This window comes from Brassica napus, chromosome C5 (assembly GCF_020379485.1).
Source record: "Brassica napus cultivar Da-Ae chromosome C5, Da-Ae, whole genome shotgun sequence".
NCBI lineage: Eukaryota > Viridiplantae > Streptophyta > Magnoliopsida > Brassicales > Brassicaceae > Brassica > Brassica napus.
Window position 1 is genome coordinate 38,561,137 of NC_063448.1, and position 26,973 is coordinate 38,588,109.

Here is a 26,973-nt window from a genome sequence, read left to right on the forward strand (position 1 = left end):
GAACTTGATTAGGATTGAAAAAAATATTTTTTTTTAATATTTAAAATCGAAATATCAGAGATATATCTGAGAAAATATATTTATTTTTAAATCGAAAAGTATATAATAAATTGCTTGAATAAATCAAATCTTCCTGATTTATTTTCACAATAATTTATGATTTGATTATTTTCCGAAAAAAAAAAATATATATATATATATATATATATGGTATATTTTTCGAAAACCCTAACCTGATTTCATGATTGAATTGGTTTGCTTGATTGCATATTGTTTGCATACTAATATTGCATACTGAACATGAAATCTCGACTGTTAGGGATATAGATCATTCATAGTTTTCAAGAAATCTGATCTGAACTGAAAAAAAAATCATTATACTAAATGATCCGATCCAATGGGATGAAGAAAATATGGAACATTTTCCTAATCATCTAAGATAGAATCCCTAAAGGCCTTGAAACCTTGTGTTTGAAATAAGAAGACCTTAAATCTGAAAAATACATTGATCCACACCTTAAACCGTATGGTTTTAAGAAAATGCATCATTTAGAAAAAAATTTTCTTTTGGTCCGTGTGTGGCATTGATATGAAGCATGAAAAATTTCAAAAAGATTACTTGATTAAGACCTGTTTTGAATAATGATTTCAGATGTCGAGTTTCATACCCTCAGATTACAAAGCCCTTGATCTCTCTGGAGATAATTATCTTGATTGGGCTATAAACACTTCAGCCGTCTTGAAGTCTAGAGGACTTGGGAAGTGCATCAAGTATGGCAATGACACCCTTGCGTGTGAAAGACACAGAGCCATAATGATTATGCGACACCATCTCTGTGAGGACCTAAGAGACGAGTTTGGATATGTTAATGATCCTCATAATCTCTGGTCATTTTTGAATTCTAGATTCTGTGAGCCATTGTTGCACGAATCCAAGAAAAAATGGGAAGCTCTAAGGTTCCAGGATTATGAATCCGTGGACAATTATCACTCTGATCTTATGAGAATCACCTATAGTCTTAGACTATGTGGTGAATTGGTAACAAACGAGGATTTGTTAAACAAAACTCGTGACACATTCCATTCAGAGGAAGTGTTGTTATCACATCAGGCCAAAGGTTTCACCACCTATTATGACCTGTTCTCATATTTATTAGACATTGAGCAAAAGAAGCAGAAAAGGATGGATAACATCAGACGGTTTAATGACATCATGGAGATATATTATGAAGTACTAGACAGTGAGATGAAAATCCCTGAAGCTAATAAAGCCACATTTGATAAGAAGAGATCTGAGGAGGATTCCGAGTGGACACTCATGGACCATGAGGTCGGATTATACATTGAATAATTTTCCGACATTCTGATTTTATGTTTTCATATCTGATTTGATTTATTTGTTATTCATTTATGTTATTGAAATAATAAAAACGATTTTTTTTTTATATATATTATCTTGCTTGGTCTTGCTTGATGATTCTTGATTAAATAACAAATAAAACCTTAATAAAAGGATAATCAGTCCACTGATAGTTGATTTCATGCATGGTTTAACTTTACCTTGATTGTATAGGTTTAACTTTACCTTCCTGCAATCACATAAAATCAATTGTTGGGTGTAGACTAATGAGTCAGTTCACTGATAGATTGATTTCTCGCATAGATTTAACTTCATCTTGATTGTATAGGTTCAACTTTACCTTCCTACAATCACTTGAAATCAATTAATTGGTACTGACAATGGCAAAAGACACGACATTATTCAGACCCATTGAGTTATAAAGAAAAAAAATTTCAATGTTTTCTACATTGAACCAGTGAGCAAAGAAAATACGATTCCTTTCAGATTTTTGAAAAATCGCCTAAAAGCATTATGAATGCCTATACCCATATTTTCTACTGATTTATTCTATGCTAAGGATCAGTATGAAAGAGGCATAAAGCCATGGTAACCAGTATGGTTCACCACGAAATAAACACTTATGGCATGACCAGATTAGCCATCTTGATCCAAAACATGATGAAAAATTAATTAAGGCACAAAAGTGATCCCATAAAATCTCACAATGTGTTATAAGTACACAAAAGGAAAAATCACTAAAATAATTAAGGCTCCACTGTCCTAAGCACTACGAAATTATGAGTATGTTCATGAGGGGGAGAGAGGACTAAAACCCACAGTCCATGATCATATCATAAATTCGGATTCCATGGTTTACAACCATAATATACACGGCTGGAAAGCTTTAAAGCTCTCACTAATGGTACATCACCCACGTCCAGCCTAAAGCTTAAGGACATTATGTATATAAATATTGATTTACATCAGGCCATACATGTAAGCATAGACATTCCCACCTCTGAATGATTAAGGGTCATAAACCAGACATATACACAAACCATCTTAAGAAAATACGAATATTCCACCACATATATGTGTGCCATTTAAGATGGAACCTCAGATGAGGATTGGGAATATATATTAGATAAATAAGACTTCCTCCACGAAACTATAATGTATCTTGTGCCAAACATGGATGATTTAATCAAGTGGCCAAGAACACAGATTACAAAAGATAGTAATCTGATTATCCAACTTTGAAAGGAGAAAGTTATCAGGCTGATAAAGAGTAAAGAGTAAAAGAGAAATATAATGGTATCAACCATAGTTGTCTTGGCAAGATCCTCAGACCAAAGATTATGATCTAGACGTTCTAAAAGAATATGATCAAAAGATATAAAAGCTAGCAGAAATATATGCCAGACACACTGACCCGAAAAGAAAAAATGACTATGTCATACCAGCTTAAGCACCACGAATTTGATGTCTAAGAGACACAATCAAGTTGCTACAATGTCTATTAGAGATAGACAAATAAGTTCCAAATAATAAGGAACCTCGGAAAGTAATGAAAGGTGCTCAGAATCGTACAAATCCGAGTTCATAAGAGAAACCAGTTCAGACAGAGAAATAAGGTTGCGCAACCACACATCTAAGGTACCAGACCATGTAGTTTGGGACGCCAAACTGCAAGGTATAAAGGTCTTGGATAATAAGATCTCAAAATCTAATTAGATCATGTCTGGAACAGTATGAAACTAAAGATAAAGAGTGTTAACACCAAAGATGTATTTACATACATAAGAGCTCATAAAAGATTGTAGTACTTGGGATTTGAAGGATATAACCTGAGGATCATGAACCCACATAGAGTACTCATAAAACCTATATAGGGACGTGGGGTGTTCAAAGAATTCAAAGTAATTATAAGACAGATGGGCGTAGTAACCATGTACATACAGAAAAGCCATCTAAGAAAGAAACCAGTGAATGGATCTTGTGAGATAAGAAATTTCGTGAGATTAAAGGACATGACCACATGGTATAGTGTGTCCATGTTCCTTCTAAATAACGTTCAAGTATAGCTTGATTACACAAGGATACTCACAAGGACCAAGAAACAATTTATAAAGAGATATGCTCCTATATGGTGGATGCTACTACAGAAAATCAAGTTTAATCTTGTCTGGATATTTACTAAAGAAATAATGGTGTAGTAAGCAGCAAATGGATCACTGGATAAAGGTATCAACGTACCATAGAAATATGAGAAAGAAATTCTCATAGAACAAGCTTTGTTCCTAAGTTGTTTATGGATTGTAATACACAGCAGCTGTAAGTAATATGAAAGACTAAGTATTTACTTAGTACAGTCAGTCCATACAGAAAATATTATAATTCCTTGTGATCATAATAAAGACCAACTGAGAGAAAAAAGTTTAATGGTTCAAAGGTTCAATGATACAAGTTATCGATTGATTAAACAAGCTATGTTTTACATATGGAAAATCTGTAGAAAAATCATAGTCGTGTGTGTGTGTGTCAGCACGCCTAAGTGAGAACCATAAACCAGGATAGTGACCAGAAGGATGTCTGGTTGTGGCTTAATGTTTATAAGCATTGCTAAAGCAAGAAAAGATCGATAACCATGTACAAAGGACATGAGTGTATGACTGCGAATTCATTGTGTGATGAGTTTCATTGCAGCAAATAATTATTGATGGTATGACCTTAGACACTCATGATTATGAACGAATATAGACAAGGTCTATAGCTCAACATGGATCGACAAAAGAAAATAAAGAATGATTGGTTACAATGGATAAAGCCATTGGCACATACGAAGAGATATAAGTCCGAATGAACGAAAGATATGAAGTAAAGTTGTTCGTATGTGTTCTGGCTCTATGACTCAATATATATTGAATGTCCACGTTTTGGGAAAGCCATATAACCAAAGAGAATCCGTGGGACATGAAAAAGGAGCTGCAAGTAAAGTTTTATTGCAGATTATAAAGTCCATCCGAGCACCGTTTGAAGCACCATCAGTTCATCTAAGACTTACAAGTTCATTCAAGGAGAATCCAGCTGATCATCTTCACCAAGTCAAAGGCAACTTCAGCGTTCAAGAAGACTCGGATACCAGATGGGAATGCGTCTACTACAGTGATGCATTCATTTGGGGAGTTCATGTGTTGTACTCTTTTTCATGTCCTTGGTTTCCCATTTTGCCACATTGGTTTTAGGGTTTTTCAGGAGAGGTTTTAATGAGGCAACATTAAGCATGCAACGAACATGTACCGGATGTGTCGATCAAGGGGGAGTGTTATAAACCAAATGATGATCGACCATGGACCAGCCCGTACTGCAGGCCCAATCCGGGACATGATAAAGACAACCAGAGACTATGTGTTTATCTAGTATATATTCCATGTATATCTGTAACATAGTGTTTATCCTTATCCTTATCTTGTTAGGATAAACATGACCTTATGACGGTCTAATACCTTGTATATATATATGGACCTTCTGGTCGACAGTAAGAATAACAGAAGTATTTCCCCAACAACATAAGAATTATTCATTTTTACGATATATGTTGTTCCTACTTCTTAGGGCATGATTATAGGGGGGCTTTAGTGGGGTTTTAGTGGGTTTTTAAGGGGGGAGGGGTCCACAGGGAGGGAAAAACCGATGCCAGAAAGTCCAGAATAAGGATCCCTGTTAGCTGGATTTTTCAACTGTTCGCGGACCCCACTGACACGTGGCGACCCGCGATTGATTGGTTTTTAATTTTTTTTTTATTCAGACAAAAAAAAAATTAAAATTAAAAACCCATTTCCGGTTCAGCGTTAATCGTGGTCTTATTGCTTTTCAACCGATTAATATTTCTTAATAGTGTAAATGACCAAAAAATATATTTTTAATTTTAATCGTTTCCTTCTCTGGATTTACACACAAATATTAATACGTCACTAACATGGCAGCATCTAAACACCATAAATAGTGAAATTTGTATTAAATATTAAATATTTGGCATTATACATTTATGATGGATCATATATTGAAAATTATAATATTTGAAACGTCATAGTTGGTTACATATATTTAAATCTTCATGAAAATTTGCAAGAAAAAAAGATAGTGAAAAGTCTTTGAGAAGTATCATCAAGGTAGGTCTGGGACGGATCGGGTATCCGGGTAATTTTAAGGTATCCGGATCCGAATCCTTATCCGGCGGATACATAATTTTACTATCATTATCCGGATCCGGGGTTCTCGGATATCCGGGTGGCGAATATCCTTCTAAAAATTGTAATATCCGGCGGATATCCGGATCCGGATTTGGATCCTTAAAATAAATAAATAAATAATATAAAAATATATAAAAATATTAAAAATAATTTAAAAATAAAAAATATATAATGTTTTTAATGATTTCAACGTATAATATTACAAAATTTACATAAAAATTTACTTATACTATTATAAAAATGAAAATATATTAAAAAGTTAGTTTTTATATATAAATATTACTATTTCTAAAATAGTTATTAATAAAACTTACGGATTCGGATATCCGGACTAAAAAATCAAGATATCCGGATCCGGCTTTGACGGATCCAACATTTTACTATCCGGATCCGGATTCGGCCCCTCCGGATATCCGGATTTTCGGATCGGATCCGGATCGAATCTCGGATCGAATCCGGATCTCGGATAAAAGTTCCAGGCCTACATCAAGGCGCACGCATGCATCTTGAACAGAAGTCATGCATGGTGTCGTCAATATGATGTTTTACATTTCTTCTCCTATCAATATTTAATATTGTGTCAAAATCATATTCAGATACTTACATTTATACTTATTTTATACAGATTCCATCTGTATATTATATATATATCCTTAAACTATGCATAAATTATAATTGTCTACAAAAAATGTATGCGTTTGCTAAAATTTGTTGACACGAGACTTGTATTAAGCCATCTACTATATTTTACTAATGATTCAGGTTGAATGAGAAATGAAAGTAGAAGCTGTAACTTAACGACACCAGAGTTCTTTATTCCTCCAACCAAGTTTGACTATAAAAACACCAACTTGCAAGTAATATATACATAATACATGATCCCTGCGTTTATATAACCGCATGATATAACCACGGTTGTGGCAGCCCAGTTGGTTTAAGCGCAGGCGTTGGTGTTGTTGCGCTTCTGGGTTCGATCCACCGTGGGAGGAGTGTCCAGGACCTTAACCGGTACAGACGCAGACTGGCTCCGGACCTAGGGGGAGGGAGTAGGGCCGAAGGCCCGAACCCACCACCTGGTTAAACAAAAAAAAAAAAAAGATGTAAAGGATACAAGAACTTCACTGGAAATGACATGTCATTATATATATTGGTCACCACGTTTTGTTTATTATTTAAAAAAAAATCCATCTATTTTACTTGATTTTGTGTTTGTCATTTCAAAACAGACTCCAATGTTCATTATTATCAACCAGAAGACTGATACTGAATTGATGATAGACATTTTTTAACTCCAAATAAAGAAGAAATAACCGGTGATAGTCACACAAACACATCATATTGGGCCTATAAATTGGCGTAATTCTATACATCCAAATAATTAACCGAGTAAGTTCAAAATCTTAATTGCAAATTGTGTTTGTCGTGTGGTTACGCTTCTTCCATAACAGAAGTAGGGCTAGACGCGTCGGAGGAACCCCTTCTGCTCGAGCTCGCCTTAGAATGGATTCCTCGTCAAGTCTGTTTGGGGGGGGGGGGGGGGGTGGTGGTGTGGACACACTTAACTATTCGTATTTGGTTCATTCCATCGGTATGCTTCCAGGTACCTGTAATTGTAATCTGTTTGCCAAAACCAAGGGGTCTTTCTTTGGAAATCTTCACGAACAATCGTCGTTTTTTTATGGTTTTTCCGCTTCTCACAAAAATCGGAACAAACCAATTACCAAATTCATCTATCATCGCCGGCATATCCATAAAAAAATCATTAAAAAGCATGAGCTATTATTAAAACATTATAAAGTGAGACTAGATTTCCTTAAAAATAAAAACTTGCTTCACTCCCTTCGCACTCGTTTGTTTACCGCTTGCTCTTCTTATTCATGATTATACTGTTCGCAGGCATTCCTGGTCAAACTGGCTGGTTTGGGGCCTGGGAGATCATTGAGCCGGTCACCGGTGGCTTCCTCACTTGTGATGTGAAGCTGCTTTTCATTTCTCGTTTTTGAGGATATTGAGATTCTTTCGGCAAATACAGTTCTTTTGATAATTTCTTCGCATGTACCCGCAGTAGCATTCAAATAATGCCCTTTGATTTCACATGTTTCAGTCTGTGATTTATAAAATATTACCTCTTTTATTTTTCCAATTTACTTTCTGTGTAGCAAGATAGATGATGCGACATGAAGCAGTGAATGTTGATGTAAGCTCACGTGGCCCCCATTTAATCTAAGTAGAACCGACGCTTAGTGCTTTAATAGGGTTATTATTGGGACTCATCTGTGATTCTTAAAAGAGTGGGCTCCTTTTTCTGACAGTAACAAAGAGAATAGATTCTGCTCTCACGGACAGATGGATTGTGTTGATGAGCCATGACACGACTCGTGATGCTTCGTTAGAGAACCTCCAATGGGGTTCAACCCATTGGAGTTCTAAACTTGTCATATATGTATATGTATATATTGTATATGTATATGTATATATTGTATATATGCAAGTTTAGAACTTCAATGGGTAGAACCCCCATTGGAGGTGTTCGAGTTCTAAACTTGTCATATATGTATATGTATATATTGTATATGTATATGTATATATTGTATATATGCAAGTTTAGAACTTCAATGGGTAGAACCCCCATTGGAGGTGCTCTTAGGCCATCATTATCCCTGGAACACTTTTTGGGTTTCTTAATTTTAATTTTTGTTTTTTCTGCTGATTTAAAAAAAAAAAAAAAAAATTAAAAAAGAAACCAATTGCGGGCCGCCACGTTTCAGCGGGGCCCGCAAACAGTTTAAGGAACACACCAAGATCGGTCACTAATCCATTACTCTTGTGACCGGTTTTTTGTTTTTTTGTGGGGTCCACATTATATTTTATTTTTATTTTTGTTAAGGACTCTTGTTATACTCCCCCGATAATTGTGGTCTTAGTTCTCTACTGTGCATTCACACTATTATAGTTAAATTGATGATTATCAAGCTTTGCAAAGAAACACTTAAAGCCATTCATGATTTCTTGTCCCTAATCTATGATTGGTAATTCAATTAGATTGTTAATTGGTTACATCAAATTATCTAGTGGAAAACACTGTAACTAAATCCATACAAATAGTATAGAGTTTTAGGTGGATGTGCAGTGTATATATTTTACACGGTTAAGTCCCCTCTATAGTGGTTTCAAAAAGTTGATGGAGTCAATGTGTTTTTAATTCACCATTTCTCAATCTCATTCCAACACAAATCGGAATTCAAAATATATATATTCAAACGGATCAAAAATGTAGGTTATTATACATTATAACTCTCATATTCCAAGAGTGAGACATATGGAATTACAAAGGCCAATAATCGTCACTCAATATGGGACATATTACCTTTGGAGTCATAATGCTAGAGCTTCTCTCTGGCAAGGAGATGTTGATGAAATACAATTGCGAAAAAATCATCAGAAATTTCAAATGTTTTCAAACGTTGTTGGTGATAAAAACGCCAAAGCGGTTAAGGAGTTAGATGCACTGGAGATTAGAGGATCGTTTATAGTCACTGTGATGGAAATTAATTCGGCTGGTGTTGGAATGCATGTAGAAATATCTGGTGGAATTATAAAAAACCAAGGGAATATGAAAATAATAAAAGAGATAAAATGAACGATGAAAATAAAATGAAAATTAGCTATTCAGAAAAGTTAAGTAACCAAAACCGAAAATGTAATTCTGGTTGGAATAGTTGTCAGGTAATTGACTTAGTTTTTCAATCTTTTATCACCACAAATTAGTATTACTTTTTTATTGTTAACTTTTTTAGTTTTCCTTTCAGGGATACCATTTGGTGGTCTAGATTGTGAGCAGCAATTTAAGAGAGATGAAGCAAAGAGACTGAAATCCACACGTACGTTGGTTGAGAAACATGTAAAAGGATAGTTACAGAAATTTATTAGACGGAGGATTCCGGTCGCCGGTATTGATAGGCGCAAAATATTGTGGTTATAACAATAGTGATCGTCGGTTACACATGTACAAATACTGTCAACCCAACACAACTTTTTCCACCAAACAAAAGAAACAGTTAAAATATGTTTCTCGTAGATGAGATCACAGTACTAAAAGCAGCATATACTCAATAGCGAGGCTGCCACGTCCTCAAATTAATTCGTCCAATAAGAATGCTCTATTTTTCCATGTCATACCTGCTTTAGTCGAGGCATGATTTTCCCGAGACTATTCATTCTGAGCTTCTATAATTCGTAGTAGTCCCAAGCCCAACTCCCATCTTCCACTTTACCATCGTCGTTACCGATTCTGCAAATAGCCGTTTCTTTGAGTTATTACTCTCAATCATTCAATCCAATTCTTTACTTCTGAGCCACGCTATCATTTCACCTCCTTTCGTTATTCCTCTTATATAAATCCTTTATGTTCTTTAATCCTCATAAAATTTTGGTTCTTTCTGTACCCATAGAAGCCGGATCAAAATCAGTTGTCGTCTTGAATCAGTGCGCACCATAACTTCTCTCTTCCACTACCTCCATACATAGTCGGCTGACATACGTCGCTGAGCAACGTCACCAGTGAAGCTATGCATGGCCGGGTCCAGTTTTGATCCGCGACGCTTATGATTTTATATCACTTTTCAATTGTGGGATTTCAAAGATTTTATATGGTTAAAAGATGAAGCTTGATTTAATTGGTTTCGAGACATCCATGCCTACGATTGGCTTTGGGTCTAGAAACAATATGCTTGATGGTTTTTCTGTTGTGCCCTCCTCTGATCTTCCCCAAACAACATATGTGGGTTTTATTCTTTGATGAGATCTTTTGTGTTTATCCGCTAAGCATTAATTTTTGCTTGACAACCCTATATTTGATTTTGCTAAGAATCCTAATTTGTTTCATTTTATGATTCCAGTCGCTGCGTTTCTTCTTGCGTAATGGGTTCGTTTCGTACTTATTACGTTTTGCTTTCAATTATATTGGAGTAGATAAACATAAATCTCCATAAATCTCGTATGTAGTTCGAGATATATATAAAGTTTGCAGATATACATGTATCTAAGATAGATAGATTCAAGTCGGTTAACTCTCTTGTATAAATATGTTTCGTATGTTAATAAACAAGACACGTTGTTTCTATAGTTTCACATGGTATCAGAGCTGAGATCATAAACCTAATTTTTTTTTTCTGCTTCTGAGTCTTACAAAATTAAATAACGTGTGCTGCAAGGTGTTGCAAGCATGAGTGGAGACAGTCAAGTTTCGAAGGATCTGGTGGTAAAGCAAGGTGAGAAGATGGAGGCCTCGCCGTACTCGTTGTTTTCATCTGACAACCCTGGTGCTTTGATCACCTCCGTACAACTAAAGGGAGATAACTATAATGAATGGGCCATGGAGATGGCGAATGCGCTTCGTGCGAAGAAGAAGTATGGTTTCATTGATGGGTCGTTAGTGAAACCAAAAGAGGATAGTTCATATTTGGAGTCCTGGCTGAGTGTCAACTCCATGATAGTGGGGTGGATTCGGTCATCCATAGAGCCAAGAGTTCGGTCTACCGTAACGTTTATTACGGATGCCCACAAGTTGTGGGAGAACCTGCAGAAACGTTTTGCAGTTGGGAATAAAGTTCGAGTTCATCAGTTGATGGAACAGTTATCGGTATGTCGACAGCATGGACAGGCTGTTATTGAATATTACGGAAAGTTGGCTGTGATGTGGGAAGAGCTACAAACATACAGGCCTCCTCCAGCATGCACATGTTCAGCAGCAGCTACATATGAAAAGGAGCGTGAGGATGAACGTGTGCATCAGTTCATCATGGGTTTAGATGAGGCCAGATTTGGTAATGTCGTTACCGCTATTATTGAGGCTGATGAACTAGCGGATCTTGGCAAAGTTTATGCCAAAGTGATTAGAGAAGAAGCTCGTCTCAATGCATCTAAAGCGCGAGAAGTACAACAACGAGATGCTATTGGGTTTGTTACTCGTCGAGAAGTGTCGCAAGATGATCCACAACGAGATGCCAAACCTGACGCAACTACTGGTGCTAAAGGAAGAGATCGTGTCTGTTCTAATTGTGGGAGAACGGGTCACGACAAGAACACTTGCTGGCAATTGATCGGGTATCCTGAATGGATGATGGAAAGAAAAGGAAGAGGAGATGGTCGCGGTTCGTTCAGAGGAAGTCGAGGCCCTAGCAGAGGGGGAGGAGGTCGTGGATCACCTCATATGGCTCATGCTACTAGTTCGCATGGTGCAGCGAATGCAGACCTGACTCCTGAGCAGTGGAAGGCGATCACTCAGATCATTCGAGAAAGCAAGTCCAGTGGTTCGTCTGAGAAACTGTCTGGTAAGCTGTTTGGTGACATTATTATTGATACGGGGGCGTCTCATCATATGACAGGGGACTACTCTGTTCTTGTCAATGTACGAGAGACTGCACCGTGTGTTGTTGGCTTTGCAGATGGAGGAACGACAATGTCGTCAAGTATGGGTGATTTGGTCTTAACAGACCGTATATCACTCAAGGATGTTTTATATGTACCAGATCTTAAGTGTTCTTTGATCTCGGTTTCCAAATTATTGAAGCATACTAATTGTTTGGCATTGTTTACCGATGCAATATGTGTATTGCAGGACCGTTCTTCGAAGACTCTGATTGGAGCCGGTGAGGAGCGTGATGGGGTTTACTATTTCAAGGATGTGGAAGTCGCTAGGGTAAATAGAGCTGATGGTTATGTCAGTCAACTTCTGTGGCACCGAAGACTTGGACATCCGGCGTTTTCTGTGTTTTCTTCTTTACCGCAGTTTTCTGGTGTTGGTGTTCCAAATAAAACTTGTCCTAGTCCGTGTGACGTGTGTTATAGGGCAAAGCAAACAAGAGATGTATTCTTTGATAGTAATAATAAAATGAGCAGATGTTTTGAGTTGATTCATGTAGATGTATGGGGGTCATATCGTGTTCCTTCCTCTTGTGGAGCTGTGTATTTTCTCACTGTTGTGGATGACTACTCACGTTCAGTGTGGACCTATTTGATGTTAGAGAAATCAGAGGTTCGCAACTTGTTGAAACGATTCTGCACCTATGCAGAGAAGCAATTTGGTGAATCAGTTAAGATGGTCAGAAGTGATAACGGCACAGAATTTATGTGTTTGAGCTCGTTCTTCAGTGAGAATGGGATAGTTCATCAAACATCATGTGTGGCAACGCCTCAGCAAAATGGGCGTGTGGAGAGGAAGCATCGTCACATTCTCAACGTTGCCCGTGCGTTGCTGTTCCAGGCACAGCTTCCTGTTAAGTTCTGGGGGGAGGCTATCTTGACGGCAACGCATGTAATTAATATGACTCCAACGCCTGTTTTACAAAGAAAGTCACCGTATGAAGTTTTATTTGGCAAAAAGCCTCCGTATGGAACGCTACGTGTATTTGGCTCACTGTGTTACGTGCATCAAAAGGATCGCAGTCGAGACAAGTTTGTGCCAAGAAGCAAGAAGTGTGTTTTTGTTGGTTATCCATTTGGAAAGAAGGGCTGGCGTGTGTATGACTTGGAGGAACATGTGTTTCTTGTGTCCAGAGATGTGGCGTTTCAGGAGGACGTGTTCCCCTATGCGGATCAACTTGAGACGGTTGATGACATGTTTACTACTGGAGGATTTGACGATGACTGGATATATGTTCCTGCATCTGAAGTGGAGACATCAGTTATAGAAAACAGGGGGAGTTCAGTGCAGGACACACAGGTTTCTACTACGGTGGCAGAGAATACACGAGTCACTGAGCCTACACAAGCCTCTGATACGGTGCCAGAGAATACGCAAGTCCCTGCACTCGGTGATGTGTCAGTATCGTCTGTGCCTGTATCTATGGAGCAAGAGGATCTTGAGAAAGTAAAGGAACCAGAAATAGACATTCAGAAAGTTACTGAGACTACAAAGGAATTGGGCAGAGGTCATAGAGAAAAGATACCTTCAGTAAAGCTTAAAGATTATGTGAACTACAATGCAACCTGTTTGCAAGAACCCCATCACACTCACGCTCTCACTGCTCCGGTCACCGAGTCTTCGTCGATCTCTGTAAGTAACACACCATACCCTCTTGTGAACTTTGTTTCTGATGCTCGTTTTTCACCTGCCCACAAACTATTTCTTACGGCAATTATTGAGGACTTTGAACCGAAAAACTATAAAGAAGCAGTTCAGCATGAGAGTTGGAGAAAGTTTATGAAAGATGAGATGGTGGCATTTGAGATCAACAAAACGTTTAGTGTGGTGGATTTGCCTCCTGGAAAACATGCTATAGGCAGTATGTGGCTGTATAAGAACAAGTATGGTGCTAATGGCAAAATAGAGAGGAAAAAGTCTCGTCTTGTAGCATTGGGAAATCGTCAAGTAGAAGGAGAGGACTATTCAGAGACTTTTGCACCAGTTGCAAAGATGACTACAATTCGAAGTTTGCTACGTATCATTGCAGGAAAGGGGTGGATTGTTCATCAAATGGATGTTCATAATGCATTTTTGCACGGTGACTTGGAAGAGGAGGTTTATATGAAACTTCCACAAGGTTTTACACACCCTGACCCTAAGAAAGTTTGCCGTTTACATAAGGCATTGTATGGCCTTAAACAGGCACCTCGGTGTTGGTTTGAGAAGCTCACAACAGCACTCACGAAATTTGGGTTTCAACATTCGTACGAGGACTACTCTCTGTTCATGTTGACTAAAGGCTCGATTGAACTTCGCGTTCTTATATATGTTGATGATCTACTAGTGTGTGGAAATGACATGGAAGCATTGACTAAATTTAAAGACTATCTTGGAAGATGTTTTCATATGAAGGATTTGGGTAAGCTGAGATATTTTCTTGGTATAGAGGTTGGTCGAGGAGAAGATGGCTTTGTTATTTCGCAGCGCAAGTATACGTTGGATTTGATTACTGATACGGGTTTACTTGGTTCAAAGCCTGCGACTACACCTATGGAACAACGTCATCAGCTTGCCTCAGACTCGAGCCGTTTCATGCAGGAAGCAGGAAAATATAGAAGATTGGTTGGACGACTTATATACTTGTCTATTACGCGTCCGGATATAGCGTACTCTGTGCATACATTGTCTCAATTTATGCAGACCCCTCGTGAAGGGCAATGGGATGCAGCTTTAAGAGTTGTGAGGTATCTGAAGGGATCAGTTGGGCAAGGAATTCTATTAAGTTCACATCCGGATCTGCGTCTGTCGGTTTACTGCGATGCAGACTGGTCTACGTGTCCAACATCTCGGCGTTCCTTGAGTGCTTATGTAGCTATGGTAGGTGATTCACCTATCTCTTGGAGGACTCAAAAGCAAGATGTGGTGTCACATTCGTCTGCAGAGGCAGAATACAGGTCCATGGCGGAAGCTTCAAGAGAGATCAAATGGTTGCGCAGATTGTTAGCAGACTTGGGAGCGCCACCAAAGGAACCAGTCAGGCTGTTTTGTGACAGTAAGTCAGCAATCTATATAGCTGCAAACCCAGTATTCCATGAAAGGACGAAACATATAGAGAGGGACTGTCATCAAGTAAGAGATGCTATTAAGGCCGGTCTCATTTCGACAGTACATGTACGTACTCATGAGCAAATCGCTGACGTACTCACTAAGGCACTTGGGCGTGTCCAGTTCGAGAATCTGTTGTTCAAGTTGGGAGTACGCAATTTGCATTTCCCAACTTGAGGGGGAGTATTGGAGTAGATAAACATAAATCTCCATAAATCTCGTATGTAGTTCGAGATATATATAAAGTTTGCAGATATACATGTATCTAAGATAGATAGATTCAAGTCGGTTAACTCTCTTGTATAAATATGTTTCGTATGTTAATAAACAAGACACGTTGTTTCTATAGTTTCACAACTCTGCTTTATTCTCAGTGAATTGGTATCTTTACCCTTCTTTAAAGATCTCAAAGTGTAAGCTTTTTATGTTTCCACAATGGCTTCACATTCAATAGGTTCTTTTCCTTCCCAAATTGTTATGTTGAAGCAACGTTAGTACTGCATGCATACCTTTTTGACTCAAGTCTTTTAAGGAAGCAAACCGTTAACCATTTTATCTGTATGTATGGGATTTGGCTCAGTTTATTCGTATTTGAGTCTTGATAACTTCCATCACATTGGTGCTTCTGCCTGTTTATCTGACCCGGCCCTGAGGAGAAGATCTTCTGCGCAGGTCCTTTTGCATCTTTTATTCTCCATGGTAATTCTCTTTCTTTGTGTATGTATTTTCTGCTTAAAAATAAAATTGTTCTTTCTTTGAAACATGGACTTCATTGTATGTACAATTTTCTCTTTTGTTAATAACTCATTGTTATTTGATATGCATTTTACTCGCACCTGTTCCATATTGCAGTGCTTCAGTGTCAATGGTCTTTAACACAAAGCTATGATTATGCAAACAAATACACTCGATGACTTTTCTAACACTTCGGGTACTGAAGATTTTCAACAACAAAAGGTACCTCCTTCACAGATTTTCAACAACAAAAGGTACCTTCCATCACGTTGTATGATTACTCACTTTCTCCCAAAATGCATATTATGAATTGGTTCTGTTGTTTTCCTCTTTGCGTTGTGTTAGCAACTGGCTAATTCATCTCTTATACAATGTGACAGACAAATGGGACACATTAGAGCAAACGTAATCGTTTTGGCCACTTCCGAAAAGCTTCTTAGCGTTTCCATCTTCTACATTGCTAATGCTGTATTTGTTCGTGCAATGTTGAGATGATTTAATATTCCCTTATATATCGCCATTAAGAGACTCACTCCTCATATTGGTTTATTGTTTTCATAGCAGGTTATATGTTATATGTTTGGTAAACGGAAACCAACAGCTCATGTAGTATATAATATGTTCTAAAATTAGGACTCCTCTACCTCCCTATAAACTTTATCATGTTTCAAGCGCTGAGTCTCTTGATCAAATGCACGTCGTTTAGTTTCATACTTAGGGAAAGCATATGCTATTTGACTTTTTTTTTCTTTTTTGTCCCACGACATATATATTAGCGAACAAATATCTATATAATAATATTTTAACCAGTAGAACATATATGATACTAATAATATTGATATCCAAAAACACTTCTCAATAACTCCACCACATATATGATACAAATATATAAAAAAATTATCGTATAACATATTTTAAAAAATTCTGTATATCACATTATACTCGCAAATTAGTTTAAAAAATTTACGATATATACTTATTTCTAATAATTGAAAGAAAAATATGGACTCATATCTATAAACAATATTTGCTTCCATAATTCTCTCCAATTAAATTTACTACCTATATACATCTTCTTCTATTAATTCCGCAACCAATGTTTTTAAACCCGATCCGGACACTGAACCGGACGCCTTACCGGGTTGATGGATCACTGCTCTACCACGGATGAACCGCAGGTTAATAAATGAATTAATTTTATTATATAATAATATATCAGCTATGTAAATAAAAATATAGAAACTAAAGTTTAATATTTTCTAAATGCTTTTTAAAACATAAAATAATAGTTTGGATATGTATACATTTTATGTTTAAAAACATTTAGAAAATACTTAACTTTAGTTTTTATATTTTTATTTTCATTTCACATACAAAATATCAAAAAATAGTTTACAATTTAAATTTTTTTCTCACAAGGTAATAGTTATGAAATGTAAAAAAAATCAAAACATAAAATTTACAAATATTTAAATGTCTAATGTGAATAATAAATTAAACTTCAAATACTAAATAAACCAAAAGTAAAAGATCATTGTAATAAATTGTCAATAACAGAAATAAACTAATATCAAATCACATCAACTAATTTTGATTCTCTCTACCATTGTTCACTTCATTTCCTTCAAATGACATAGTGAAATCTTCATCAAAATCTAAGAAAACACAAAATCAAACTGAAAAGAGAAAACTTAACTTTTTTTTTATCAGCACCTAATTTCTTAATTGGAAATTTAGAATATAAACCATAATTAAAAACTTTAAAAAAGTAAAAGTTATTTATTGGTTCAACCGGTATCTGATTTCGGGGTTTACTGGGTTTTTGCGGGTTTTTAAATATTGAGTTTTTCACAAAACCAAAACTGGATTTTTTTCTGGGCCATCGGGTTTACTGGTTCAACCGTGGGTCCGGGTCGGGTTTCAAAACACTGTCTGCAACTATATTTTGGTTAAGATATACTATCATAACTACGTGTTCTTTCCTCACATGCCAAAATATTTTAAAGACGAATATTTATTAATTTATGTCTTATTAATTCAAAAATCAGCATGATAGGTTATTATTTATGTTGTCAAAAAGTTTGAATCAAACATTAAATTGTTTATATATGACAAAAAAATTCATAAAATTTATATACTTATTATTGTATTGAAATTTTAAATACACTCACATATTAGAAATATTATAGAAAATATCTTTATAAAAATGTTTTTACTTAGTTAATATTTAATTATATATTATTTTATATTTTAATTTAAACATTTATAATAGAAAAATATTATTTTCAGATAACAACACAATATATATATATATATAAGAACTCTTCTTTTATAATTTTTTATTTTGAAGACTTTGTTATATTTATTTACAAGTCATTATCTACTATAACATATACATATAATATTATTAATCTAAAATCGTTTTTATTTATATAATATATTATATATATAATGAACAAGTAAGTAATTATAACTATTTGAAATTACATTTGTCAAAAATAAGCACAATCAATCAAGGCCCAAGATTAAAATCTTTTTTTTTTGTCATCAACTTTACAGACTCATACAGACACTGTAAACCAAACCGGGAGATATTGATCCATGTGAACGACGAAAGACGGCTGAATCCTGACACTGCGTGCTAGACTATCCGTCCAAGATTAAAATCTATCTCGATAGAATTTACAAACATATACATTGTACACATATATACATATAGTAGATACCTCTTATTTGAAAACACATAATATTATAATTCACAAATCTTTACTTCTTTTAAATTGGAATTTAATATAATAAAAATTGTGCTTTTAGAATATGACTAAATCAGTTATTTATCAAATACAAGACAAATTGTACAAAAAGAATTAAGTTTTGGCATATAAATTGAGAACGAAAACCGAACTGAAATAACATTAAAAAAAAAACAAAACTAAATCAGTGTTAACAAATACCTTAACAGCTCATATATCGCTGAAACAGAAAATCCTAAACCAAATTGAATCTAAACTGAAAACTGAATGGATATCTGAATATCTTAAATACAGTTTATACACCTTAAAAATATTAATTAGCTATATTTCTAAAATTATCAAATATTCTAACACTAATACTTATAACCGAACAACCCAAAAATGGATTACTCTATTACTTTTTATTCGAGATATTTAAAATTTTCGTAATTTCCCGGGAAAAAAATATTCGAAATATTTAAATTTATCCGAGTTATTCGATATTGTATAAAACAAAATCCAAAATGTGATTTTATCTGAATTATTCAAAATTATCCAAAAATAGGAACCGAAAGCCGAAATGAACTCAAATTTTATCAGGTTCCTAACATTATTATTCAAATCAAACCAAAAACCAAAATAATCAAACCGAATTTACATCCTAAAATATATACTAAATATAAATAATGATGTTAAAACAAAAACAATCTTTCGAAATATTTCATCCTAATTTTTCAAATATTATATAAAAATAAAAATTTATATAATATAACAAAAAGTAAAATTAATTATTTATATATTGATATTTTTTATTATATTTAACATTAAAAATTTATAGACAAATAATATTATATTTAATATTATATTTAACATTTCCAGTGTATTTAACACATATATATTTTTTTAAGTTGTCTTATTTAAAGCAATGAGTATTTAAATTAGCTTTACTTTAAAATTGTAAAAAGAGATTAGAATCATTAAAAAATATAACAAAATATTAAATAAGATATAAATAACATATAAATATGAAATAAATAATATATATAACAAAGAAATATGTGATGTGGAGATTAATAATATATTTACTTAATAACCTAAATATGTAAGAAAAGATACTTTGGATAATAACTACAGAGTAACAAATTCTTTATTAATTTTGCATTTGTTTACCATCCCATACATATTCATTTCTAATTCAATTTCTATGACGAAAAAATAATTCAATTTCTATTTATATTCTTATAACATAGAAGTAATATAGATATTAAATACAACATTATTTGAATAAACCCGGGCGTAGCCCGGGCAAAGTATCTAGTATTAATAATTAAACAAAACTTAGGTTCACTGGTCAACCTTTAAATTCACTTTCCCTCTTATTACTAATCAAAATGTTATATAAATTAATAATAAAATATATTATTTTTTATTTTAAAAAATTTAAAATAATTGAAAAAAAATAATGACGCTCATTTTAATGACGCTAACGCCACTAACTAAACCCTAAACCTTAAACCTTAAATCTAAACCCTAAACCCTAAATTCTAAACCCAAACTCTAAATCCTAAACCCAAACCATATATCTTAAACTCAAATCCTAAACCCTAAACCTAAACCGTAAACTCTAAACCCAAACCCTAGACCTTAAACTCAAACCCTAGATCATAAACCTAAACATAGACTCTAAACCCAAATCTTAAACCCTAAAGAAACAACATCAACATTAACCCAAACATTTAGGATATAGGATTTGGGTTCAGAGTTTACGATTTGAGTTTAGGGTGTAGGGATTAGGTTTAGATATATGGTTTGAGTTTAGAGTTTATGATTTGGGTTTAGGATATAGGGTTTGGGTTTAGGGTTTACGGTTTGGATTTAGGGTTTAGGATTTGGGTTTAGGATATAGAGTTTGGGTTTCGGGTTTACGGTTTGGGTTTCGGGTTTAGGGTTTAGGGTATAGATTTAAAGTTTAGGGTTTAGTTAGTGGCATTAGCATCATTAAAATTGGCGTTATTATTTTTTTTCAATTATTTCAGATTTTTTAAATAAAATTAATCTTTTTTATTATTAATCTAGGTGGTATTTTGATCGGTAATAATTTCATGCAGTATGAAAATGAAAAGGGTTTTCTCTAGAATAACGTCAAAAGTTTTCGTTTTATACGTAGCAAGTGTGTTATATAAAACTATTAAGTTATTTATCAGTGTGTGACAATATCCCACAAAAGAGACGAGCCAGCGATGAAAGCAAAAGGAATCAGTTAAGATTGTGAAATATATTCAGTACGTATGATCGTATCTCATTCCATTCCGATGCTGATCAGTGACCAAGTCCACCCACACCCATGCTAACAAAACCACCATCATCACCGAAAAGGTACAATAAATCATTACATAAAGAAAAATTTCGATCATAGATAATTTGATTTACAAAATGAACTAAAAGTTCTAGTGATCATCGTCTCGATTTGTTCCCCGTTGACAAAACTACATGCGTCTTTCTTCGAGTTAGTTAGGCGTGTTCATTTTCTTATCCAGATGTTTCGTCTAGACGTTGTTAGTTTCTTCATTTCGTCTATGCATCCAAATGAATCATCTGAATACAACTATTTTCGTTTGCTTTTTATTTGTTAACTTGCATCTGCATCTAGGTGGACTTGTTAATAAAATGACTAAAATATATTTTTTACATTTCGGCAGAAAAATATCATTTTTACGGTTTTGAAAAAAATATTTTTGCGGTTTTTGAGAAAAATGTTTTTTTGACGAAAAAATGCATTTTTGTGGTTTTGACGGAAAAATACGTTTTTGCAGATTTGGCGGGAAAATGCATTTTTGCGGTTTTTCGGAAAATGTGCATTTTTCTGTGTTTTGACGGGAAAAGTGCATTTTGCGTTTTTGGCGAAAAATATTTTTTTGCGGTTTTTGCCAAAAAATGTGTTTTGACAAAAAGTGTGTTTTGCAGTTTTGGCAGGAAATGCGTTTTTGCGGTTTGGCGGGAAACTTATTTTCCGGTTTTGGCGGGAAAATGCGTTTTTGCGGTTTTGGCGGAAAAATGCGTTTTTGCGGTTTTGGCGGAAAAATATGTTTTTGCGGTTTTGGCGGTAACCTTATTTTCCGGTTTTGGCAGGAAAATGTGTTTTTGCGGTTTTGGCAGGAAACTGATTTTCTGGTTTTAGCGGAAAAATGCGTTTTTGTGGTTTTGGCGGGAAACTGCTTTTCTGGTTTTGGCAGGAACATGCGATTTTGCTGTTTTGGCGGGAAAATGAATTTTCCGGTTTTAGCGGGAAAATGAATTTTCCGGTTTTAGCGGGAAAATGCATTTTCCGGTTTTAGCGGGAAAATGCATTTTCCGGTTTTGGCGGGAAAATTAGTTTTTGCGATTTTGGCCGAAAAATGCGTTTTTCCTGTTTTGGCGGGAAAATGAGTTTTCCGGTTTTGGTGGGAAAATGCATTTTTGCGTTTTTGGCGGGAAAATGCGTTTTTACGGAAAAGTGCATTTTACCGTTTTGGCCGAAAAGTGCAGTTTTACTGGTTTGGTCGAAAAGTGCAGTTTTACTGGTTTGGTCGAAAAGTGCATTTTTATGAAAATGTGCGTTTTTACGTTTTTTGCGGAAAACCGCATTTTTCGGTTTTGGTGGGAAAGTTTGTTTTTCAGTTTTGGCGGGAAAATACATTTTTCGGTTATGGCGGGAAAATATATATGCAAAAAATAGAATTTTTGGTTTGAAAATAATATTTTGATTTTAAAATTTCATTTTTTTTTCATTTATCATTTTGGACTGAACTAGATGCACATGCATCGAGATGCACCATCAAAATTTACTTTCGTTTGAGTAAAAATTTGAGATGAGTTTTTAAAAATTCATCTGGGGGATGGGTGTTATTACAAATTCCGTAAATCTACTAACGTTATGAAACTTATATTTTGTATCAATGAAATAAATATCGAAACATATTGTAATGTGACGGTGAGAACAAACTGTATACCCATTTCTAGTCATGAACATTAATATGCAGCTTTAAATAAAAATTAACATGTACGTAGCTAGTTAGATAGTATGATGCCATCTCAAATCAAAAGCCTTGTAAACTTGAATTGGATTTTGGTAAAGAAGAAGCATTTAATTTCTACATTTTAAATTATTGTTTTTGTAGGAAAATATAATGGGTACAAAAATCAGAGAAGATTATATATAAATTAGTTTAGATTTTATTTATCAACATTTTATTGGAAATTCACCGGAAGACAAGTAATCTATATTATTAAAATAGAAGTACCCATTTGAAAATGTTCTTATTTCATCAATTAAACTCCCTATTTTTTTACTTGTCTTTTTCAGTTGCATTTATGAAATATCCTAAAACGAATAAAACTGTCTAATTTATTACTTGTCTTTTCAATTACATTAATGAAATATGCTTAAATGAATTTAAACTTCATATTTTATTGTTTGTCTTTTTCGGTTACCTTAATAAAATATCCTTAAATAAATTTGGACATAATGTCATTTAATCAACCAAAAAAACTCATGAGTTATCCTTATGTGCATAATTTTAATAATAGAGATTTTAAAAAACGTGCATCATTAAAATGTTACCTAAAACATGTAGCACTAATATATAACATGCATCAATAAAACAAGAATTTGACTCACACAATTGTACGGATATTATTTTCAGTTGATTAAATTTAAAAATAATTATTTATTCAAAAAATATTTAAGAATGGCTATGTTTTTAAAAATTATATGGTATTATTTGCTCATAACTCATTTGTCATTTGCTAAATTGTTAGAAAGAAAATTTTAGCATAATATAACTCAGTGGTCATTTGCTAAATTTATGGTTTTTATTTATATTTTTTATTATTTAATTATAATATTTTCATTTTATATTCGAAAGATAAATGAATTTTTTTTCAAACAATACTTTTGAAATTTGTATTTTTTTAAAAAATAATCTATTTAAATTGTTATTATACACTCAAGCTAAAAAAAAAAAAAAAAGAAACCCATACACCTTTCTGGTCTTAGTGCGTTTGAATTTGATTTCCACTAAGAACAAAGTCCCTTTGTTAGGGCTATTTGGAGTTTTAATCTTAAGCAAGCCCAAACACTAACCTCGTGAACGGTTTGCGCAAAACTGTTTGCCTTTGAAGCTTGACGACCGGATTATAGAGATAAAACAACTTTGGAAAATTCTGATTTTAAAGGTTGTAACTTGTAATTACTTTTCTTTTAAAGGTTTACTTGTATACTTCATATCTTTTTTTTTTGTTAATCATATGTATATTATTATGTTATCGCTAGGAACTAAAGGTTTATGATATTCCAATTGATGAATTAGTTGTAACTAGTACAATATGCAATTGCAAGTATAGGAAGAATGCAACACGAGAATTTCCAAACGTCTTTTTTAATTAAATTACTAAAGTTTCCTTTTTATATAAGTAAACAGAAAAGAATATGGAAAGAAAACTAAAAGAAAAATTCAAAAAAATAATAAAATCCAAAAGGGCCAGTAGAAAACGACGTGAGTGGTTCCTTGGCACACCAGAAAGCAAGAAAAAATCTTAAATTAATAAAGAATAAAAGCCAAAAATAATAATGCAGTTATTTTTTTTAAAGAAATAATGAAACGAATTTGAGAAGTTCCACTGATGGAGTTAAAGCTTTGAGTGGTTTTCTTCACCCACTGATTTCCACAGTACTGGACATCTCTTTCTCTATATATATATACATAATATTCCTTTACACATACTTATACTATTAATTAAATACAGATATATTATTATCAGTTTCATACAGGCGTTAGTGTCTTTTTACTCTTTAGTGCTCTGTTTCTGCAATGCAACTTCATGACGATTTTTGAGGATATGGAAGAGAATCAATGGGGTTGGTTTGTTTTTGTTTTTGTTTTTGTTCTCTCATAGGTCATTGAAACTATAACCCACTAAGTCCCAACAAATTAAAAAATATCTCTTTGTTATTTTTATTTTTGTTTGTTTCTTCTTCTTACTTCAATCTCAAGCAGAACGTTTTGTGTTACATTAAAAGTGCTAGAAAGTCGGGAGTAAATAAAGCTCTCGCTTCTTTTCAGTTACTTTCATTTATTTTTCTTATTTGTTTTGTTTTTTCTCTTCAAACTTTAATTTATTTTCTCAATCACTTTTATATTCTCTGAAAGTTTCCACAAAGTCTGAAACTTTTCTGATATTTGAGGTTAGTTTCTTGTGTTCTTTCTCGTGTTGTCTCAGTTTTGCAAATAACGAAGAGACTGTAGCTTTAATGTTTTCATTTTCTTTTGCGTGATTGAGCAGTGAGTTATGCTGAAGAAGAGATCAAGAAGCAAGCAAGCTTCGTTAATGGCGGATACCAACCAGAAACAGAGTAAACCAACGCCGTTTCCACGGCTCTTCACAGCTTTCAGCAGCTTTAAAAGCTTCACTGAAAACGACGCCGTGGCGAGTCCCACCTCCATCCTCGACACAAAACCTTTCACCGTTTTGAAAAACCCTTTTGGATCCGATAACCCGAAACCCTACGAACCCGAGACCCGGCTCAAGCTCGAACCCAAAAGAATCGGACTCGCTATTGTCGATTCTCTCGTCCAAGAAGAAAACCAAGAACCCGGGTTCTCTCGACCAAGATCCGGGACAATTATATTCGGGTCTCAGCTCCGGATCCGGGTTCCGGACCCTCCACGTTCTTCGTCGGATTTTGGGATCAAAACGAAGAATCCTCCGGTCTCCCCTTCGCCGGAAGAGATGAAGAAAACGGTTTCCGGGTCGGGTCTTGCGTCGCCCCGTATCTTCACCGGCTATTTCTCGACCAGCGAAATGGAATTATCGGAAGATTACACGTGCGTTACGTGTCACGGGCCTAACCCGAGAACGATCCATATATTCGATAACTGTATCATTGAGAGCCAACCCGGTGTCGTTTTGTTCAGGAGCTCCGACCCGGTTAACGAATCGGATTGTTTACCATCCGACAGCTTTCTCAGTACCTGTTGTAACTGTAAGAAGGATCTTGGACCTCGTGATGACATTTTCATGTACAGGTAAAGTTCATATTTTTTTTACACTTTAACAATATAAGTAGAACTTCCGTAGATTAATAATGTTGCCATTTTTAAATTTTATTAATTTATAAAAATATTAATATATAAAAAAATTCTTATTTAGATTTTTAAAAAAATATATCTATTCTAAAATAAGAAAAATATTTAATTCTAGTGCACAGACATTAATTGTTATTTTTTTAAATTTGACATTTATATTAATTTTATTATTATATTATTTGGTGTATATAATATATATTACATAAAACTTAAATGTGATTTTAGATATAATATTATTAAATCTCATCAGAAATATATAAAATATATATACATATAAATTATTAATTTATAATTTTAATGGAATTATATATTTACATAGATTTTTTCAAAAAATCATTATCTTATTATTTTATTGATTTGTGTTAAATTTTGAACCAGCCTAAATTGGGATCGACAAAATTTATTAATTTATACATATTATTAATTTATTAAGTATTAATTTATAGAGTTTCTACCGCACAAGAAATTAATTTAAACTATATGATACTTTATGTAATTGAGTTTTGAATAGCTAATTAACAAATCTGTGGTGATTTAATTTTGCAGGGGAGATAGAGCCTTCTGTAGCAGCGAATGCAGGTCACTGGAGATGATGTCGGAGGAAAATGACATTTAATGAAATAAGCGTATTGAGATAATATAAAAATGTTATGATGGTGACTAAAATAAAAACGTTCTAGTATTAAGAAAATGAAAATGTTAGGTATAAATTTTGTTTAATTGCTTTTTGTTTGCTCGGGGCAGAGATGGTGTCTATATCTATGTGTAGTATGTGTCTACATGGCATAATCATATACATATTTTGCTTTAATAGTTTCTTTAAATCTGTAACAATAGTAGAGAGCATAACCATAATAATGATAGTTAATGCAACAATTCCATTTGCGATGTTCAAGACAGAAATGTAAATATCTCTCTCCTCTCCTGTTAAAAAGAGATATACATTTTAATGGTTTGAACCCTATGTACATAGTTTAGCAAAAAAAAAAAAAAAAAACCCTATGTACATCTTTTGAAGCTCAACAGAAAACATCTGATAATAGTTGTGGCAACTGGCAAATATATAGATCATGAAATTCCAAAATATATTAGACTCAGGTTTAGTTGTACGTATGAGTTTTTACTTTTCTTGTTGACAAAACATCTGCCAAAACATATGTTTTACTTTAATTAGCTATATTTTGTTAGGTTGACAATATTCACAGAAATCAAAATGCAGTATGTAAATCTATGTTACATTGAGTGAGTATAGTTAAAGTGTTGTTGTAGAAAAACA

The 26,973-nt window shown here is 34.1% G+C and overlaps 2 protein-coding genes across 3 annotated transcripts; both read left to right on the top strand.

Moving 5' to 3' along the window:
- Window positions 1–652: 652 nt before the first annotated feature.
- LOC125587243 lies at window positions 653–1,351 on the top strand. Its single transcript, XM_048757459.1, has one exon. It carries the CDS (start codon window positions 653–655, stop codon window positions 1,349–1,351), a length of 699 nt encoding a protein of 232 aa, XP_048613416.1.
- Window positions 1,352–24,227: 22,876 nt separating this feature from the next.
- On the top strand, window positions 24,228–26,573 carry BNAC05G51730D (FCS-Like Zinc finger 8). 2 transcript variants are annotated; one of them, XM_013865512.3, is made up of 3 exons: window positions 24,228–24,469; window positions 24,895–25,637; window positions 26,244–26,573. In XM_013865512.3, exons 2-3 carry the CDS (start codon window positions 24,901–24,903, stop codon window positions 26,311–26,313), a joined length of 807 nt encoding a protein of 268 aa, XP_013720966.1. In that variant the 5' UTR covers window positions 24,228–24,469; window positions 24,895–24,900; the 3' UTR covers window positions 26,314–26,573. The 2 variants fall into 2 exon arrangements, with proteins under 2 accessions (XP_013720966.1, XP_013720965.1); XM_013865511.3 differs by having other exon boundaries at window positions 24,300–24,796.
- Window positions 26,574–26,973: the final 400 nt, after the last annotated feature.